The sequence below is a fragment of the Lutra lutra genome, chromosome 5 (assembly GCF_902655055.1).
Source record: "Lutra lutra chromosome 5, mLutLut1.2, whole genome shotgun sequence".
Classification (NCBI taxonomy): domain Eukaryota; kingdom Metazoa; phylum Chordata; class Mammalia; order Carnivora; family Mustelidae; genus Lutra; species Lutra lutra.
This window is the reverse complement of record NC_062282.1, coordinates 105,918,100-105,940,112: the sequence shown is the minus strand read 5'-3', so window position 1 is coordinate 105,940,112 and position 22,013 is coordinate 105,918,100. Positions and strand designations below refer to the sequence as shown.

Here is a 22,013-nt window from a genome sequence, read left to right as displayed (position 1 = left end):
GTTTGTTTGTTTGTTTGTTTTTATTTGACAGAGAGAGACACAGTGAGAGAGGGAAAATAAGAAGGGGAAGTGGGAGAGGGAGAAGCGGGCTTCCTGCAGAGCAGGGAGCCTAATGTGGGACTCGATCCCAGGATGCTGGGATCAGGACCCGGGATGAAGGCAGATGCTTAACGATTGAGTCACCCAGGCACCCCTGGGGTTTTTTTTTTGTTTTTTTTTTTGTTGTTTGTTTGTTTTTTTAAGATTTTATTTATTTATTTGACAGAGAGAGAACATAAGCAGTGGGAGCAGCAGAGGGAGAGACAGAAGCAGGCTTTCTGCTGAGCAGGGAGCCCTATGTGGGACTCCATCCCAGGAGCCTGGGATCATGACCTGAGTCCAAGGCAGATGCTTAACTGACGGAGCCACCCAAGAGCCCCCATACTGAATATTTGTAAGAGTTTCTAAATGATGGTCTGAGAATCATGCCCCGCGCCCCCGCCCCATGTGGTCGTAAGCACTCCTCCCTGGCCATCACCTCTAGAGATCACTTACTGGCTGGGAATACCCTGCCTCCTTTCCCCTTTCTCTCCTTCACTGTGTGCTTTGCCACGTTGCCGCGAATGACCCGGATGAGCGCATCTTCTTCCTCCACCTCTGCCCAGCGAAGCCCCGCCTGGGTCACAGGCTGCTGACCTAAGTAAGTGAAGGCCCTCAGGGAGAACAGTGGGGAGGCTCTAGGAATTGGACAGCACTTGAGAGTGAGGCCTCCGTTTCATGCTCCAGCTGTTCGTTACCCGATGGAGTATGGGCAAGGAGTTGTTGGAGTTCTGATTCTTAAAGAATATTATTTTTTTAGACCACGGAGTTTTATGTGGTATTTCCTGATTTTAAAAACAATATGTGGGCTCCAAACTGTGGTAGCCTTCCAATTATAATCCTGTCCCCATCCAGACCGTGGCTGGTGGTAGGGCTTGGTTTGACCCAGTGCTGAGGTCCCCGACGGCTGCTCCCGCTGCAGACCCTCGCCTTCACCGCGGGCCCACCGATGCCCAGGAGCACCTCTCCGCCCCTCCAGGCGTCTCAGCCCAGCTTCCTTCCTCACCACTGCCCCTCCGGCAGGGCATGTGCTGGGGTTCCCTGGACTGTGGTCTGGGGGAGCTTAGAAGTGCTGCTCTACGTGTGGCTGGAGTATAGAGGGTGTGTGTTGGCGGGGGGGCGCTGGCAGAGCTAAAGCAGTGTCAAAGATTGCAGTATTGACCTCTGGAGTTGCGACCGGGAATGTTCTCCTGTGGACGGGTTAGAAAAATGAAGCCTAGGTTCTAGTTATCAGAGTTATCATTCCATCACCTAACCTCCTTCAAGAAATAGGTTTTAAAGTGATGACTTTGATATGTAACAGCTGTTTTTAACACTTGGCTTTGGGGGAAAAGGAGTTGCCAAGTTCTAAAGATCTAAAGATCTGAACTAAAAATAATCTTTTGGGTATCTTTTTGAGCTCTCTATATGTATATTCCTTACTCTATCTAGCAAGGTGTATAATACAGAATTTTTTTTTTTAATCTCAACAGTAATGAAGAATGAAATATGAGCCACCCCCCACCCCAGTCTGGTTTCTAACTTTTCCCCATTCATTTATGAGATTTAAATGCCTCAAATACTTTAATAGAATTGTGTTATTATTCTTGGGTTGAACCCTTGTTGTCTCTTTGAGGGTTTTCAACCCATTAAGGAATTCTGTAGGAGCTCAATGAAGAAGAGTGTTTTCAGAAAGGCTCGTTAAAAAAGGAGAGGCTGACCGTAATACCACTAATGTTAAATGCTATAAATTGGTGTAAAAGGTAAAAGGTAAAACTCAGCGTATCACACTCCTGAGTTTCCAGGAGTTAAATTGGGATTATGTTTGGTCCTTGATCAAAGACTAGCAAGGTATGGTGTTCACTTGTTCTCTCATATGAAAAATCCTGAACTCTCTCCGAAAGTGTGGAAACTTTTAAAAAAATATTTAATTCATTTATTTGACAAAGAGAGATCACAAGTAGGCAGAGAGGCAGGCAGAGAGAAGGGGAGGCAGCCTCCCCACTGAGCAGAGAGCCCAATGCGGGGCTCGATTCCAGGACCCTGAGATCATGACCCGAGCCGAAGGCAGAAGCTCAAACCACTGAGCCACCCAGACACCCCCCCACCTTTTTTTTTTTTTTTTTTGGCAAAAGCAATAAACTAAAGCATCTCTTGGTACATATCTGCACCATAATGGTGGAGTTTCCCATAAGAAATTGCTCTGCAATTAATATGAACATGGACAAATCCTATAACCTTTCTAAGCCCCAGTTAACTTATCTGTGAAATGGATGTAACAGGCTGGATTTGAGTATTATATGAGACAGAATATGTAAATCAGTATCATAGTATCTAGCACATAAATAACATTTAATATATAGTTGTTATTATTGGTATTATTATTATTATTTCTTTGGATCAGAGACTTCTAGGCCATTTTAGAACTCAAGTTTTTATTTTTAATTTTTTTGTCTTGTGTCTTTTGTTACATTTTTAGTATCTATTGATGCTAATAGTTCCCATGCCATAAAATTCACCCAATTAAAGTATATAATTCAGCAGTAAATTCATAGGGATGTACAAACATCACCACAATCTAAATTTAAAATATTTTCATCACCTCAAAAGAGACCTCATGTCTGTTAGCACTCACCCACCCCTCCTCTTCCCCCCACCACCCCAGCTCGCTACAGCTGTAGGCAACTTTTGAGTATCTTTTCATGAGCTTATTGGTCATTTGTGTATCTTCTTTGAAAAAATGTCTATTCCAGTTCTTTTCCCATCTCATAATTAGGTTAATTGTCTTTTTTTTACTGAGTTGTAAGAGTTCTTTTATATTCTGGATACAAGTCCCTTGTCAGATAAATGATTTACAAATATTTTCACGGCATTCTGCGGTTTGCCTTGATATTACTTTTATTAACTGATAAATCTGGACTTCTGTCTCTGTATTTAAGGCTTTCATACCCTCCTATCTGATTTGCACAAATTCTCTTTCCAGCCTCTATTTCTCTACCTTGCTCTTCAGTCTGTCCACGAGCCCCTGCAGGTCCCCGAGGAATACCTGAAACCATACAAATGTATCCAAGATAAGAATAGACATCACTACGCAGGAATGGTGTCTCTTATGGATGAAGCAGTGGGAAATGTCACGGCAGCCTTAAAAAGCCACGGGCTCTGGAACAACACGGTGTTTATCTTCTCCACAGGTAAGTCTGTCAATAGGAAAATCATCTCTTGGCAAAGCCCAGGATGCGGTATTCGATAAACGGAATGAAGACAAATTGTTGTGTTTAGCAGTTCCTTATTAAAATAAATGTTAACTGTGCGAACGGAGACATGATAATAATGGGTAGAAAAATGTGTCTAAGGGAAAGAATTATGAGCCTTCCCCCTCTTCCTTCAGATATCAAAATATTCTGGCAGAACGCTTGAAAACAAGCTCTCACCACCCGCGTGAGTATGAGTAGACGTCACTCCGACGCAGATGAGCCGGGCAGTGAATTCCTAGAGTGGCTTGTTCTCTGCTGTCTCTGCGGCCCAGGTGTCCTCTGTGACTAGGACTTGTGCTGAGTAGAGTGGTTCCGTATCAGAGAGACAGATTGTGACATTAAGAAGACAGATGAGAAATGGAACCATTTAAATCGAGGCTCGAGTGGCCAAGTATAGATTTTTTTTGTACTAACATTGTTTTCTGAGAGTAAAACTCATACACGTTGATTAGAGAAAAAGCAGAAAAGAAGAAGGAGGAAAGAAAGTGTTTGAAAATAATTTCCATTCTGGCAGTGCCCTTGTGATTCCTCCTCTGTTAGACTCATGGTTTTTCTTCTGTCTTGTAAGGCACAGTTTGCTAAAATGTCCCTGTAATGAGCGAATGGGTGTAGATCTTGGTTTACTCATGCTAAGCACTCCGAGAACACTTTGTATCTGAAACTAAAGGTGCCTCTTTTAATGGGAACTGTTCTTGTATTATTTATTTCAGAATTGGTTGACCTTCCATCCTATCTTTCTTCTAGTCTCTCTTTATTGAACTTCTATTATTTGGTTAGTAGATTATCCTCTAATTTCCTTAGTTTTTTCCAAACTCTCCTGTTTATTTTTTTCTACTATTTGGGAAACTTCCTTATCATTATTTGGTAACCTTTTCTGTTTAATTCATTTTATTTGTTTTTTTTTAATTTTTAAAAAGATTTTTATTTATTTGACAGGCAGAGATCACAAGTAGGCAGAGAGGCAGGCAGAGAGAGAGGGGGAAGCAGGCTCCCACACGGGGCTTAATCCCAAGAACCTGGGATCATGACCTGAGCCGAAGGCAGAGGCTTTAACCCACTGAGCCACCCAGGCGCTCCTATTAAATTCATTTTAACTGTTATATTTTTTCATTATCAAGAACTCTTACTTTCTGATAATTCCTTTTTTATAAAGTTCTGTTTTACTTTCTATGTAATAATTTCATTCTTCAAAGCCTGTGGTCTTAGCTATTAATTGTGTGTTGGTGTGAGTGTGTGGGTAGATATGTGTATACACACGTGTATACTGGTATGTGTGTATATATGTGAGCCCACACATATATTTTTACGTTTGCTCATACTCCCAGCATTGCCTCTCTTCCTTCTAAGGCCCTTTGAATCTTCTTTGGCCTGTCTTTTATGAAAAAGGCAAATCCCTGGTGATCCTTGACTAAAACCTAAAAATGTGATTGGAAACTCCAAGGGTGAGGATAGGACTTGTCTTCTGGTGAATTTTATTGTAAAGTGACAACATGAGGCCTGTGCGATGATATGTTGAGGAATTAATGTGGGTATTCTATTCATAGTTTGTGTTTTTTGTGGTGTGTGTGTTTAGGGGAACATTTTCTCCACACCAGACATTTTCATTATGCCGAAGTGGGTAGATTTTTCATTTGCTTCAATCTGATAGGCTTTTTTTTTTTTTTTAAGGGTAGTTCTGTTTTGGGGATACCTGAATGGCGCAGTGGGTTAAGAGTCCATTTGATCACATTGGCCTTCCTGTTCCATGGGGAGTCTGCTTCTCCCTTTTCCTCTGTGCCCCCCACCCCCAGCTTGTGCTCTCTGTTGCTCTCTCTCTCAAATAAATAAATAAAATCTTGAAAAAAAAAAAGAGTAGTTTTGTTTTGCTTTTAATCAGGCATTGTTATTGGATCTAGCATTTATTGAGTGCCTACTCTGTGTAGGACAGTGTTTAAAGTGCTTGACATGACCTAGCTCAGTTCATTCTCACAATAATACCTGGGGACTACTATTATCCCACCATGCAGATGTGAGAACTGAAGCACAGAGAGGCTAAGTAACCTGCCCAAGGCCACACAGCCAGGCAGAGCCAGGCAGCAACCTTTCTGGCTCCACGGCTGTCTGCTGAGATGATGCCGATGATGATCTGGATATTCTTATTGGATCTCATGATATAGCAGAGCTTTCCCCATGGCTTGCTGCCATATTGATCTGTTGAGGAGCCTGGGCACGTCAGGAAAGGCATTCACTCTGAGGAGGTTGCTTCACTGGGATACAACACTCCAAGTTTCTGAGCATGCTCTGCTATGAAACAAGCTGAATGGGAGATACCATGTGTCTCCCTCCAACCTCCCCCAAACTTCCCCTCTCCCAGAGAAATGGAGACATCTTATACTTGATTCCTTATAAGATCTCTCATACTCTGAAAGTCTTCTCACTTTACTTTATTTTGAGCAGCATGGTAAAGCACTTTAATCAGGTCTGGAACCGAATGCTTATAGAGGTCATAGAAAGAATCAATAAGAAAGGAGGCCAAGACATTTAATACTGATTTAGTAATCATTCCCGGGAAATGACCTCACAGTTGCAAGAATTGAAAGTTGTAAGTTTACAAAGCAAGCCTTTGTTGTAGAGATCACAGTTATGCAATTTAAGGATAAATGATATCTGAAATGAAAATGTATCCTACGTAGACTGCAAAGTGCTCAGATAGAAGTAGAGACGGTACCTCTGGAAAACTGTTAAATATCTCCAAGTGGCTCCTGTGACAATGGTTACTGCTGTCGAGGATGCTTGGGAAGAGGGGCCATAACATGTTTTCATGCTATGTGAGAGTTAGAAAGAAGCAGTATTTTATAATCTTTTCTTATATGATTTCAAATGCATTGTATAACCGTATTTTACATAGTTGGCTCTTTCATAAACATCCATAATGTATTATTTATTCAGGTTGTCAAAAATAATTTTTGAAGCTTTGCATTAAGGTAACGGGAATTACCTTCTAATAAGGCTGCTGTGTATGCTAACCCTATGATATATTAATAGGGACCTTAATCTGGGACCATCTTTCCTTTGTCTCGCTAAATCCGATTTGATCATGTGTATGTCCATTTTTTATACTGCTGAATTCACTTTGCTATGGCTTTATTTAGGACTTCGTCAATTCAGAAGGGAAAGTGGGGTTGGAGACTTCTCCCTGTTCGGTCTGTTGTCTCGGTTATGCTAACTTCATTTTAAACTGCCTGGGATGATTTTTTTCCTTCTTTTTTATGCTCTGGAACAGCTCACAGATTGTTTGAAAGAGCTCTCTGGTTGAGCTGGTCCCTGGAACGTTTTTTGGAGGATTTTTCTTCTTTAATTATCTCCCTAGCTTAAATTTTTTGCTGAGTTACAGCTAGGTGTAGGTCTTTTAAAATATTTAAGAATTAATTTTGCCTCATCTGTATGAGCCCTTTGATCTGCAGGCTGAGATTATTTTTTACTTTGGAAGTTTTCCTTGTACATATTTTAGCTTATTGCTTTAGTTCTGCTCAATTTATTTCTCAAAAACAGCTTTAATTAATAGGTTGAATCGCTGATTCAGCTTCTCTCGCATTATATTCAGTTCTCTCCCCTTTTTCTCAGTCTTCTGGATCTCCTCTGCATTATCTGTCAGACATTTTTGCCACTTGGCTTCTGTTCTTTAGGATCTCCAATGTCAATTATTATCAACTGTAGTTTTAGTTTCTTGCAATCCTTCCTTTGCCTCAGTGCAGTTCCCTTTTCTTCTACACTTGTTATGGTAATAATAATAATGATAACAACAACAACAACTACACTACTGCTTGTTTACTGCATACCCAGGCACTGTTCTAGAGCCTTCCCTACACTTCCCATTACTGGTCATGTTGTTAGCGTTAAAGCTCAAAGCAACCTTGAGTTTAATCTTGTGAAATAGGTTTCACCTTGGTTTAGGTTTCACAAGGTTTAACCTTATAAAATAGTTTCTTTATCCCCATTTTATAAATGAAGAAACCAGAACTTAAAGAGGTTACATGATTTGCCCAAGGCTACTGTTATGGTCTGAATGTGTCCATCCCCAATTCACATGTGGGGGTCAGAAGGTGGGCCTTTGGGAGGTGATTAGGTTACATTAGTAACCTAATGGGTAGGTGTTTTGTGCTTTTATAAAAGTCACCCCAGAGCGATCCCTAGCATCTTCCTCCATGTGAGGACGCAGCAAGAGGACACCGGCTATGAACCAGCAAGAAGGCCCTCACCAGAAGGTGACCTCCAGGGTGCTTGATCTTGGTCTTCCCAGCTTCCAGAACTGAGAAACAAATTCCTGTTGTTTATAAGCCTCCTGGTCGGTGGTTTTTGTTAGAGCAGCCGAATGGACTAACAAATGGAAGAGTCAGAATTTAAGTGTAGATCTACTTAAGGTCGATACCTATTAGCCATAATCAGCTGGGCTTTTGCATCTCATCTTTTCCTTTTTAGTTCATTCCATGGTCCCTTACCTCTACTTTGGGCTTTCTGCATTCCTATTCATAGCACTATGCTTCTCCTGAATCTTTCTGAATAGACCTCTGCTAGAATCTTCATTTTCATTCTAAATCATTATCAGCTATGTATTCTTCCTCTGAGTATAGGCAGTGATGGATCTGTCCACACAGAGTATGTGGCCATCTCTTGGCCTCTGATCATGGTTCTCTGGTTAATTCCTTCTCAAACCTGTCGTTTATGGTCAGGGTGATGTGCACAGCTTCCACCAGTCCCAATGGCCTTGGGCATTGAGCGTTCTACACTGCAGTGAATCTGATTGATGTACTTGACATTTTCTTCCCTTTTGACTACCTGGTTCTTGGAAATGCTAGAAGAACCCCAGCGTCCACAGCTACCAGTCTCTTCTGATCTCCATACCTTCAGGGCTTCACTTTAAGGGCATTTCCCAGGACACAGTGTGCCCCAGTGTCAGATCCTTTTCTTCTCCTACTCATTGTTTTCTGGGAGATGTGATCTCTTACTGCATCTAGAAAAGGGAGGAGGCAATAACTCTCTGGTCACGTCAAAAATTAGCACTGTCCCCTCCCAGGCTGCAGTCCTGCCTCTTTTCAGGTGGGCAGGGTGGCCCCATGTCACGAGGCAAATGGGAGTTGCCAGCCCTTGTTTCTTCAGCCCAGCTTCTTTGGCCTAACTGCTTATAGAAATTTCTCCAAGAGTCTCTTGGGTATTACAGGTTGTCCTTCAGCCTTGGTTTTTCACATTGTGATGAGTTTACATCTCATTCTAACTCATCACAGCTTATTTTCCATTGTCTTCTATGTCTGTGTTATTTTAGTAGGATATCGCTGGAGAGCAGCAGCATTCGTGGCTGGTAGGAAGACACCATTTTAACCGCGGCTTCTGTCACCAGGCTGATCTTTACAGTTGCTAGACTCCAGAAATCTTCACTGAAGTCTGTCTGACCTTGAGTAAAATGAGCTAAAATCAGAGTCCACTCTGGAGCAACTAGATCATGAATTAAAACTAGGAAAACGGATTCTAAAACCTTGAAGAGAAAACTGTAATTGATTTCAACATCTTTATGTAGCCATTATATATTTATATCAACTCTTATCAGAATAACCAGTTTCCCTCACATGTGGAGAAGAGTTTGGCCAGGAGGAGAAACTTTATTGCAGTTCTTCCTCTGGAGACTTTTTCCTGTGTTCTTTGACAGTTTCATTGCCTGAAGTGGAATTTAGTAATGTGCTATAATAATGTGACTAAAATCCAAGAAAACGGGGCCTGGATCTGGCTGATTTTAGAGCAGTGATTCATTTCTTCCACTTTTCTCACTTGACTTCGCTTAGCACCGCCCTATTTTGTAGGCATGAAAATACTGGGTACATCTAAACATGTTGGATCCATTAGTACAAGAAACCCTGAAATAACTCTGAATAAACTAGCTTCGTTTCGTGAACGGTAGAGGCAAAGGCATATGTGTTTTAGAATTAGATGTTTGGGAAAGCTGACTTTTTTCTTTTATTAAATCTCCTTTTATCTCCTTATCTCCTTTTATCTCCTTTTATAATCTGAGGAGGATCCCCGAGGCTTCTCTGTCTTCGTTATCTGAAAATTCGAGGTGGTTCTTCTGAGTTTGCCACCTCAGGACCACCTGCAGAAGTGGGGAGTTTGTTAAAAATTCAGTCTCTAAGGACATGGCTGCATGACGTTGTGACTGTACTAAAATGTGGCTGAAGTGGATGCTTTATTTTTTTTCTTATCCAAACATCTTTAATGTTTCATATGACTTAGCATATTTTATTTCATTTTATTTTTACAAGTCCCATTCATTTTTAATCTTCTGTTATACAGTCTTCCTTATATCCATTTTACTTATTTAATTTTTTTAAAAGATTTTTATTTGTTTATTTGACACCCAGAGAGAGATCACAAGTAGGCAGAGAGGCAGGCAGAGGGAGAAGGGGAAGCAGGCACCCTGCTGAGCAGAGAGCCCAATTCGGGGCTCAATCCCAGGACCCCGAGATCATGACCTGAGCCGAAGGCAGAGACTTAACCCTCTGAGCCACCCAGGCGCCCCTTATTTAATGTTTTTATTTATATTCCAGTTAGTTAACATACAGTGTAGTGTTAGTTTTGGGTGTACAGTGTAGTGAGTCAGCAATTCCATTCATCACCTGTGCTCATCACAAGTGCCCTCGTTCATCCCCATCACATATTTCACCACCGCCCCCCCCCCTGTATAACCATCAGTTGGTTCTCTATCATTAAGAGTCTCTTTCTTGGTTGTCCCTCTTTCTCTCTTTTTTTTTTTCTCTTTGCTCATTTGTTTTGTTTGTTAAGTTCCACATGAGTGAAATCATATGGTATTTGTCTTTCCCTGACTGACTCATTTCTCTTAGCATTATGCTCTCCAGCTCTGTCATTGCCACTGGTGAGATTTCATTCTTTTATATGGTTGAGTAATATTTCATTGTGTGTGTGTGTGTGTGTGTGTGTGTTTATGTATGTATGTATATATGTATATATACATATAATTCCATGTCTTCTTAATCTGTTCATCAGTCAGTGGGACACTTGGGCTGTTTCCATAATTTGGCTATTGTAAATAATGTTGCTATGAACATCAAGGTGCATGTATCTCTTTGAATTAGTATTTTCGTATTTTTGGGGTAAATACCTAGTAGTGCAATTGCTGGATCATAGGGTAGTTCTGTTTTTAACTTTTGGAGAAACCCCCATATGTTATCTAGAGTGGCTCTAATAGTTTGCACTCTCACCAACAGTGCCAGAGGGTTCTCTGTCTACATCCTCACCAACATATGTTACTTCTTGCATTGTTGATTTTCACCATTTTGACAGGTGTGAGGTGATAGCTCTTTGTAGTTGTGTCCTGTATTTCCCTGAGAAGTGATGTTGAGCATCTTTTCATGTGTCTTTGGCCATCTGTGTCTTCTTTGGAGAAATGGCTGTTCATGTCTCCTGCCCATTCTTTAAAAATTTGAGACAAAGAGAAAAAGAGAGAGAGAGAGAGAGAGCATGAATGGGGGCAGGGGAGCAGCAGAGGGAGAGAGAGAAGCAGACTCCCTGATGAGTAGGGAGCCCAACATGGGGCTCGATCCCATGACCCTGGGATCATGACCCGAGATGAAGGCAGCCACTTAACCAACTGAGCCACCCAGGTGCCCCTGTCTTCTGCCTATTTTTTAATTGTATTATTCATTTTGGGGGTGTTGCGTTTTTTAAGTTCTTTACATGTTTTGAATACCCTTTATCAGATATGCCATTTGCAAATATCTGATATTTTCTCCCATTCTATAGGTAGTCTTTTTGTTTTTCGATTGTTTCCTTTGCTTTGCAGAAGCTTTTTATTTTGATGAAGTCCCAATAGTTTACTTTTGCTTTTGTTTCCCTTGCCTCAGGAGCTGTGTCTAGAAAGAAATCACTATGGTGATTTGGTCAAGCTCAAAGTTACTGCCTGTGTTCTCTTCTAGAATTTTTATGTTTCAGGTCTCACATTTAGGTCTTTAATCCATTTTGAATTTATTTTTGTGTATGGTGTAGGAAAGTGGTCCAGTTTCATTCTTTTGCATGTTGCTCTCATTTTCCCAGGACCATTTGTTGAAGAGATCATCTTTTACCAGTTGGATAGTCTTTCCTGCTTTGTCAAAGATTGATTAACCATATAGTGGTAGTTTCATTTCTGGGTTTTCTATCCTGTTCTATCCTGTTGGTATATGTGTCTGTCTTTGTGCCAGTATCATACTGTTTTGTTCACTGTAGCTTTGTAATGTAACTTGAAATCTGGAATTGGGATGCCTCCAGCTTTGTTTTTATTTATGAACTGTATACTTTAAAATGGCTAATTTTATGTTATGTGAATTTCACCTCCATTTTTAAAAATGCAACTTCTCAGACTTTATAGACTTGCCAAATCGGAAATCCTGAGGTCTGGGTCTAGGAATCCTTATTTTAAAAAAATAATCTAGGTGATTCTTCTGTATACAAAAATCTGAGAACCTCAGATCTCAGGTAACTTACTTAAACCTCAAGAATTCACCTAACAAGGAATGTATATATGTTTATTGTATACATCGTAATTATTTAAATAGCTTGTATATATAATGTACATATATGCAGAAGTCCAATACATACGTATGTATACATATACATCTACAAGTGGTGCTTGAATAATTAAGGGCACTTGGGCAGCTGAAAATCTACACAGAACTTTTGACTCCCCAAAAACTTAACTTCTAATAGTCTGTTGTTGACCAGAAGGCCTACCAATAACATAAACAGTTTATTAACACATATTTTGTATGTTATTTGATTGTATACTATATTCTTGCAATAAAGTAAGGTAGAGAAAAGCAAATATTATTAAGAAAATCCTAAGGAAGACAAAGTACATTTATAGTACTGTACTATTTTTATTGGGGAAAAAAATCTGCATATAAGTGGACCCAGAAGTTCAAAACTGTGTTAAGGATCAACTATATGTATGTGTTTTGTGTGTGTATATAAATTTATACATACATATATATAAAATGTATAAATTATATAAAATAATTATATAAAATATATACCAGAAACCATCTGGATTTGAAGTTTAACCTCTTCTGAGTGTTTTCACTTCAGGTAAATGTACCCATTTCTAGGAACAGACTTGAAAAAATCTAATAAGAAAAATAAGAATAAAAATAAAAATAAAAATAAGAATAAGAAAAATGGGGGCGCCTGGGTTGCTCAGTGGGTAAAAGCCTCTGCCTTCGGCTCAGGTCATGATCTCAGGGTCCTGGGATCGAGCCCCTCATCGGGCTCTCTGCTGCAGGGAGCCTGTTTCCTCCTCTCTCTGCCTGCCTCTCTGCCTACTTGTGATCTCTGTCTGTCAAATAAATAAATAAAATCTTAAAAAAAAAAAAAGAACAAGAGAAATTTAAATTACTCTGCTCTCCACACCGCTAGTACATATAATTACAACCTTGGCAAATTAATGCCACTTTTTTTTAACGTTTGATTATTTGTGTTGTTAACAAATATCTCTTATCCCATTGTAAGCATAGCATTCTGCTATTTGTATACAACGATGACCCTCTGAGTCCTTCTCCGGTAGGATATGACCAGCGTTGAAGCCCCAGCTTCCCTGCCAGTTAGTCATGTAGACGGTAGCCTCAGTTTCATGATCTGTTGAATGCAGGTTGGCTGATCATTCATTTATTTACTCAGTCTCTCCCTGTAGATTGAAAAACAAACAGGACATAGTTCCAGCCCTCGGCAAACTCAAAGCTAGTGAGGCAGATGAGCAGATGTATGATTGCGATGCTGTGGAAGCGTGTTGGGGTGGGACCCTGGGTATTGTGTGCACATAGTAGGAGCACCTGCCAGAGCCCAGGGGCCTGGGGGCTTTCTGAGATTTCAAGGTTGGGAATGAGTTGGCCAGATAAACAGTGTACAGTTGGGAGAAGGACTGAACAGCATTCTCCGCTGTGGGAATGGAACAGGAACAGGGGCAGAGGGGAGAGAGCAGTTCCATAGGAGGCTCAGCGGGGCTGGTGCCCAGATTGCAGGCAGGGGGATGGCCAGGTGGGAGGCTGGAGAGCGTGGCGGGAGAGCCTGTGTGCAGGCCGGAAGCCATCTCCAAGGTACAGTGAAAGCTGTAGGGAGGCATTGACAGGTTTTCAGCAGGATCAGATTTTCATTTTAGGGTCAGTGTGGAGCATATTTGGAGGCAGGCAGACCTTTTAGGAGGCTGCCACAGTGAAGGTGGTAGGAGGCTAAGGAGGGGCTGAGTGACGGCAGGGGGGAAATTGATGGTGGTGAAAGGGCAGATTGAAGAAATATGCAGGAGAGCTTGGACCGGTTATCCCTGAGTTCTTGTTACTAGGAGAGTTCATTGCTCTGTCATTCTGCATTCAAATACCTTTTGTCAGGGCTGGTGATGGCCTTGGATGGAGGCATCCTTTCCGCAGCAGTGGGATGCCTGTGCGGAGAGCCGCAAGAGTGGCCCATTTCTAGGAACAGACTCATGTGGCCCCGGAGCCCGTGTGGGCCAAGAGCACAGATCCACAGTCCTCCTGAGACCGGGCGCAGTTCTGTGATAGTATTTAGCAATGTGCAGAAATGGTTTGGTTGTCACAGTGACTTGAGGGTGAAGTCATCTGAAGGATGGGCACCTGCAGTGCTCAGGAGAATTTCCCTAACACAGATGTACGTCACCATTGAAGAACAGACCAGATCCCGCTCAGCAGCACATTTCTACGTGACCAGAGTGACTTCTGACGGAACCTAAGCTTTGGATGTTATTATCTGAGCCTTGACAAAATACATCAAAATACATCATTTAGACAAAAATACATCATTTAGTTTCTTAAACAGAGCAATAGAGAATCTTAACTAATTCTCCTAAATCTCTCATCTTTCCTCCCTCATATATCGAATCCTCTTAGGAACGGGTACTAGCAAATGGAGAACTCCTCCACCACTGAAATGTCCTCATGCAGTTGGCAGGCTTATAAATGCTGTAGAAATTCTGTCCCAGGGGCGTCTGGGTGGCTCAGTGGGTTAAGCCTCTGCCTTCAGCTCAGGTCATGATCTCAGGGTCCTGGGATGGAGCCCTGCATCGGGCTCTCTGCTCAGCAGGGAGCCTGCTTCCCTTCCTCTCTCTCTGCCTGCCTCTCTGCCTGCCTATGATCTCTCTCTCTGTCAAATAAATAAATAAAATCTTTAAAAAAAGAGAAAGAAAAAAAGAAAGAAATTAATTCTGTCTCAGGAACAAAGAAGGCTGACTGCTGGTAAGCCAGCCTCCGGTTCTTCAAACACTTAAATGCATTTCTGACAAAGCTAAGGAAAACCTGTTAAGGGAATCAGTCATACAGTATGTCCACACTTTCTTTTTGCAATTGTCCCTTTATTGAACACATCTACCATAGAAGGAGATAAGAACACATGGTTTAAAACTGTGAGACTAGAATGGTGTTTCCCCCAGCCAGAAGTCATGAATCCATTTTACCTCTTTAGACTTCATATGTTAAGGTCCATGCTGAAGGACTGTTGGATCACCTTAAAATATTATTATTAATAGTAGTAATCATACAGATTTATTCATTAGTATACTGAGAGAAAATGATAACTAAAACATTTTAAGGGCTCCCAGAACAATCTTGTGTTTGTAGTCTCTGTGACAAACCATTGAATCCATAAGCTCAGAGTCTAAGGCGAAGATGCTTCTCATTCCCTAAGTTTATCAGATAGATCTCCGAAATTTTATTATATTGCTTATGATTGGCCATGATATAATATTGCATCATTGATATTTTGAATTTTTTATCATGAGAAACATGAAATAATCTGCATTTTCATACTTCTAGGAGTTTATGGGTAACGGAAGACACATAATGCACTGAGCATAATTATTGACAAAATTGCAAGAAGCTTTCCAATTGATTTTGGTTTACTTCTGCTTCTTGTTTTTCATTCCATTTTAGAGGCCACATTTAAGATGGATCCATTTCTTCTGTTGTTTACTCCTCCATACTCACTGGAGGCAAAACTCCCTGGGAAGAGGAGAGGGGAGTTAGGAGGACAACCTGCTGTGAAGGAGAAAGCTGGGCGAAAGCAGATTCTGTCTGGAAGCAGTCCCGTGGGCACCGATCTCAGCAGGGGGAAGGGGCTGAGCTAGGTCACTGCAAGCTGTGGGGGCAGAGACCTGTCAGCAGTTGGAGGATGAAAGAAGGGACGAAGCGGTTTAGGAATTACTAGTTTGTGAATCACCAGAAAGGAGACTGGATTGCAAGTATTTTTGGTCTGGGATTTTTTTTTTTTAAATCTATGTTAGTAATAATAGATGGAAGATTCAAATTTAGGTTTCAAAGGAGGGACTAGTACATTTCAGTTGAAAAACAAAGGCTGTATATTATTTATATTCGCATTTTCTAGAATGTGAACATGGGGGTTTATTCCAGAGGGTTTTAAGAAAACAACAGTAGCCAAAATGTGTTCACACGACTAACTTTTCACTACAGAAGAACCCAAACGGTCTGATTCGTCCCTGTTTTCCTGCTCACGCGTGGGGTTCTCCTGGAGGCGGTGGTAACGGCTACGCCTGCGTGTGGCTGTATTTGAAAAGAGGCATTTACCTGAAATGTACAGAGTTCCAGGACTAGCTTGTGCCTGTGTCCTGTCCCAGGTTCCTCTCCACTCTGGCTTTATGCGGTGACGCTACGGCTGTCTAACTTGGTCTGAAGCCCTGTGGGGAGCCGAGGACCGATTCCTGACCCTTCCTTCCAGGGGTCGTGGAGACTTGCTGGTCCACCAGGGTGTGGGGACCAGGGCCTGGCTTTGTGCGGGAGATGGCCCTGCTGTGCTTGGCCTCAGACCGGCCGACAGCCTCTGCTTTCAGAAGCATGAAACCCCCTGTCCAGGCCCAAAGCAGTAAGAAAAATATATTTGAAAAAACCCCAATTGCCTGTCTTGCTGACTTTGGCAGTTAGGTGCAAAGCGCCAACAAAGCGTGGCATACAGAAATTCTGCCTTGCAGGCTTGTTCCCTTCTTACAGAGCAACCTTTAACCTTATGGGGCTCTTTTTTCATGTTTTCTTAATCAGAAAATATTTCAGAGATTATTGGCACCACAGGTTTATTTCTTCCCAGCAGTTTTCACTCTAAACCAACGGTAATCTCTGTGATCTCCTCTCTGTTTTTCTCTCACAGTAGGGGCCACAGTTAATCAGCCTCCTCTAAGATGACTGTTCCAAGTACAGTTTTTTTTTTTCTTTTATCATTTCCATCCCAGAGGACTTTCTTACTTGTGCGGATTCTTAAAAAATAAAATAAGGATTGTCTCAAAAATTTGAACACACATGAAAAATGATGTCCACAGCTATGGAGACTACCAAAAAACAACAACAACAAACCCCAACAAACAAAAACTGTATCTCTGTCCTCAAAACAGCCTGTGATCTGGTGACATATTCTGACAGACACACACAAAGTAGTCAAAAGTGTAAAAGAAGTGGGGCTGAAGGGAGAAGGGAGTGCTGTGTTTGGACTGAGAATGCCAGCTTTATGGAGCCACTTTATTTTTTTTAATGTATTTTAAATAAATTTATGTGTATTTTAAATAAATTTATGTAAATTTTAAATTTAAATTTACATAAATTTATTTAAATAAAATTTAAATTTATTTGAGAGAGAGAGAGATCACACACGTGAGCGAACGGGGGAAGAACAGAGGAATATTAAGAGACTCTGCTGGGCATGGAGCCTGAGGAGGGGCTCGATCTCAGCACCCTGAGATCATGACCTGAGCTGAAACCAGGAGTCAAATGCCCAATCAACTGTGCCATCCAGGCGCTGCAGGAGCCACTTTAAGTTAAAACCCCACTTTGGTGTCACCTTTGCTGTTAGAAGGTGCTTCTCAGGTTCACAGCTAACAGCGCAGACTACCTGATGGGGCATGCGGACGTCCAGTCTCTGGGAGCAGCCTGTGTGCAGTACGGAGTTCCCATCTGGGAATCCCGGAAGGAGTGGAATGATTAGTGTTTGTGGCAGGTTGTGATCATCAGGGTGTTGCCAGGTGAGCTCACCTGACCTGGAGAGATCGTTTGTCTTCTTGGTGACGAGAATGAGTAAGCATGATGACTCTCTTTTATTTGAGATAACTGTCTGCTGAGGTCTCCAGAGGAGGCCGGAAGCTAGATGAGATAGGGTCTTTCTTAAGGAACACCCAGTGTGGTGGGAGTGGTCTTAAATTCAGATTTCCTGGGAATTGGGAAGGCCAAGGGTACAGTTTAGAAAAGTCCTTTCCTGGGGCACTTGGGTGGCTCAGTGGGTTAAAGCCTCTGCTTTTGGCTCAGGTCATGATCCCAGAGTCCTGGGATCGAGCCCCATATCGGGCTTTCTGCTCAGCAGGGAGTCTGCTTCCTCCTCTCTCTCTGCCTACTTGTGATCTCTGTCTGTCAAATAAATAAATAAAATCTTAAAAAAAAAAAATAAAAGTCCTTTCCCATGTCTGTGGCTCTGACACCAGGACCTAGAAGGTCTTGTGTTTATTCCAAGGCACCTAGGCTGAAAATCATTTAGTGTAGGAGAAACGCTACTGGTAGTAGTGAGTGGTCAGGAGCAGAACAAAAAGTACATTGAGCCATTAGTCCAACTCAGTGTCTAGCACAGAACTCAGGGAATGTTTGCAGGTGGAGAAGGGTACATGCATTATAGCCATAACACAGGCCATCATTTCAGGGTCATGTGGGTGGAATAGAAGGAAGTTTAGAAGAAGGAGCATCTAGATGGGGGCCACTAGGGGCATTTTATAGGAGAAATGGGACAGAAATTAAACTGTGCTTGAATAATCAGGGACTTATGGGTAGGTGAATGGAAAGAGTGAGGAGGACATTTTGGGCGTGGAGAGAGGCCTGAGCAGACACGCAGGAGGAAGGACGCAAAGGTGTGTTCTGGGCTTGGTGACTAGGCCAGTCCAGGCTTACCATTGGCATTCAAAGGGATACCCAAAACCACAGTACAAATAGGATGCATCTTCTTGAAACCTTAATTTTGCTTTAAGATATAGAAGAAAAAATACATAACTTAACCGGCTAATAATTTAAAATATTTAAAAATTAAAACAAAGGCAAATTTTGGAACAGAATACAATTTTACGGATCCTGTAAAGTTCAAAATCTCAGGTTTCTGCTCTTTTCTTTTGATCCTTTGATGGAAGAATTAAAAATTTTTTTGAGAATCAACTCCATTCATCCACCAAAAAAAAATCGCCCACTAATCCTTACTTAAAGCTTGAGGCAGGAGCTGTGTTTCCTCATGAGTGCCTGGAGTGGGGTTTTGGGGTGGAGGGCAGGTGGTCCAGCGCTCAGCTGGGGATTCTGCTTGGCTGTTGAACGCCAGTAGGAGGCCCAGGCTCTCTCACACTGCGTATCCTAGATGGCAAATCCTGATGGTGGTTAGTGTGGGCCGCCTCCAGAATGTGCCTCTGTCCCACACAACGGACATGAAGTATCTTCGCGCTCTCGTCGGGATGTGGAATCTGCACTCTTGCTGAGAAGCCAGGGAGTCCTGGCTGCCTCCTAGAAGGAAGGGTATTCAGAGGCCCTTCCGGAGCCTTCAGTTCTTTCCTTTCTCACCTGCTGGTGCTCAGCCCTGCTGCATTCCTGTGTCTGCTTCTCCAGCCCGGCTGGCTCCCAGCACTCCCCAGGCCCAGGCCCCCTGTGCTAGTGCTTTGTCTTTGGTATGTTTGGGTTGTGAGTCATTAAATAGATTAGATCACAGATTCCGGTTTTTCCTGGGCAAAGGCTGTGCCTCCCTTTCAAAGCTGTCTCTGGCTTTGCCCAGCTTTGAGAAAAGACTACAGGCAGTATCTCTGAGATAGAGTAGCCTCACAGGCCAGCAAGAGGCAGAATTGTCAGTGGGTGAAAGAGCCTCTAGACCTATGTTTACCGTTTCTATTTTAATTCCCATGTATTCTGGCGTGTGTCACATTGATTTTGTTATAAGACTTTCATTTTTTCCTTTTTTAAAAAATTTTGTTTATTTATTTGACAGAGAGAGACACAGTGAGAGAGGGAACACAAGCAGGGGGAGTGGGAGAGGGAGAAGTGGGCTTCCTGCAGAGCAGGGAGCCTGATGTGGGACTCGATCCCAGGACCCTGGGATCATGACCTGAGCCGAAGGCAGATGCTTAACGACTGAGCCACCCAGGCACCTGTTACAAGACTTTTTTTGTTATAATGTCAAACTTTGCCCAGGGTTATAGACTGCTTTCTTGTATCATGGTCATCTACTCACATGTTAAAGGAATTAAGAAAAACCTAGAAGAACTCAGTTAATCCAGTACTAAAGAGTGCCCTGGCTTTCATTATTCAGGAGAGAAAAGGATCTAGATCTGAGCTGTCCGGTGGTGACCACTGGCCACCAGTGGCTACCACGTATTTGAAATGTAGCTAATTTGAATTGAGATGTGCTGTAAGCATAAAATACTGAATTTCAGAGACTTGGCATGAAAAGATTGTAAAATAATACAATTTTATATTGGTGACATATTGAAATAATATTTTTGGTATGTTGAGTGGAATAAAATATTTATTAAAATTAATTTAACTGTTTCTTTTTTAGGTGTGGCCACTAGAAAATTTTTACCTTACATGTGTGGCTCAGATTATATATATCTTTATTGGGCAGTGCTGCTCTAGATTGTAGTTTTATAATTACCGTAATTCTTACCTCTTGGGAATAACCCAGGGATTGTATTGTAGCTCTTCTCTCTAATGACCAGGCTTAGATGGAATAACACAAAGTAGACTGTAAGGCTCTACAGAGCAGGAGCTGGGTAGGGTCCTTCAGCCAAGGAGGTTCGTACCCTGACTTTGAAGGAAATTCCAAAAACAGTGTTGAAAATTGACAGCATCATTGGAAGAAGGGTATTGCCTCCCAGTGACTCCACTGAAAGATGTAATTTGGTTGCATAATCTGGAGTTGGGATGTTAAAAAAGAAAGCAAGCAAGAAGGTGGTCTCATTCCTTGCAGACTGTTCTTCTGGGGGTACAGAGATTTCCCAGATTCTCCCCGCCCCTACCTTTGCATAGCCTCCCCCACTACCGACCCTCCCTCCCCCCAGAGTACTGTTGCTTCTTAAGGTCTTTGAAAAATATCTTTCGTTGTAGAGCTGCATTGTCTTCTAATTCTCTGGAGGTAGATTAGAAATAATCATCACCTTTTTCTAAATAGAGACATAATCTTAGAGAGGTAATTTGTCAAAAAGCACAGGTGACTGGTAGCTGAAATGGTTTGAAAATGTAGATCTTTTCCTTTCCATTCCAGCTACTGGATTCATAGTCTCACACAGCTCTGTGAGTTAGAAATTGTCTTTTGTTCACAGTGGAACACGTTGTTGTGAAAAATGAGGAGGTGTGTCTCATTCTCCCTTTTTTATTAAATTCTACACTGTGCTTTGTTTAATAATACAGTTACTTATAAAATGTTTAGAGCATTAAGAGAGGTAAAGAATTGAATTCTCAACCTTGGCACTCTTTTCTTCCTCCCAGTAGCGATAGAAAGGATTTAGGCACTGTCACCAGCTTCTTGGAGGCACACTTGCTGGGAAACCTTCATTCTCACTTCTCACTGCTTTATTTGTTAGCTCATTCAATCAGTCTTATTGTTGTGTATGACTGAAAAGCAGTGGTATTAATTTCCTCTGCAGGAACTTACTTACTTTTCTTCCGGGATGTCTGTCCTTTTGTCAATAATATTTTCTCATGTCTTGAAGCACTAATTGATTCTGGAACTTCAGCAAGATCACTTGTTACTACAGAATGCAGAAACCATGTCCCTGTGGATTAGTGCACAGCCTCTGTGACCATCAACCAGGGATCCTATTGGGAATTATAAATGAGAAAGAAATGATGGGTCATGGTAATGAGATGTTCCAAGCCTGAGGTTTCAGAAAGGAGCAGACATAAACAGCCTCTTCCTTGAAGATTCCCAGCCAGTCGGCCACTGTTGACTTTCTTGAGAAGTCAGGACTGGAACAGGTTAATGTGTTGGGGGGACCTTGAGAGTATGTGTACAAGTTCAGTGGTAATGATCAGCGGGTCTTTCTCCCTCTCATATATGTATACACTATGTACAGAGTAAGAAGCAAGAAGCATAGTTGGAAAAGAAAAATCATTTTGAATGTTGGTATTTGGGACAATGCTTTGCTCTTCTAAAATTACATGCTATTATCTCATCTCCAATTCAGTCTATTCCCCGAAGCATAATCTCCTTCCCCTTGTTCTCTTGTTCTTGGCATTGGGCCTCCATCTCTCATCATTGGATCATTGGAACTTAGTAATGGATCTTGATTTTGTTCTAGCTCAGAGAACACACTAGAAATTGATAATACATTTTAACTTCAAAAGGCTGCCCAAGTCAAATGCCTAATGAAGCAGTATAATGTGCCAACAAAGATTCTAGCTTCAGGTCAATGGAAAATTCCATGGAAGATGACCTACTTGACATGTTGGGGACAGGGAGAGGAAACAAAACCAGTTCTGGACAAGGCTGGGATAGGGGGCTGGGCTGAATATAGGACTGGTTCCAGAAGGTTGATGACAAGTCTAATCTGTCATGGCCCAGGAAACATGGGAATTTTGAGACCCATCTTGAAGAGACAGTGGTTAAGATGGGCAGGAGTCCTGTAATCAGACAGACCTGAGCTCAGATTCTCATTCTACCACTTACTAA

General features: G+C 41.8%; 1 protein-coding gene across 1 annotated transcript in view; it reads left to right on the top strand.

Moving 5' to 3' along the window:
- ARSB (arylsulfatase B) overlaps positions 1 to 22,013 on the top strand; it is a 169,430-nt gene that overhangs the window by 30,238 nt on the left and 117,179 nt on the right. The window contains exon 4 of the mRNA XM_047731752.1: positions 3,041 to 3,248. Within this exon, the coding sequence (XP_047587708.1) occupies positions 3,041 to 3,248 (208 nt within the window). The remainder of the gene's footprint in view (positions 1 to 3,040; positions 3,249 to 22,013) is intronic.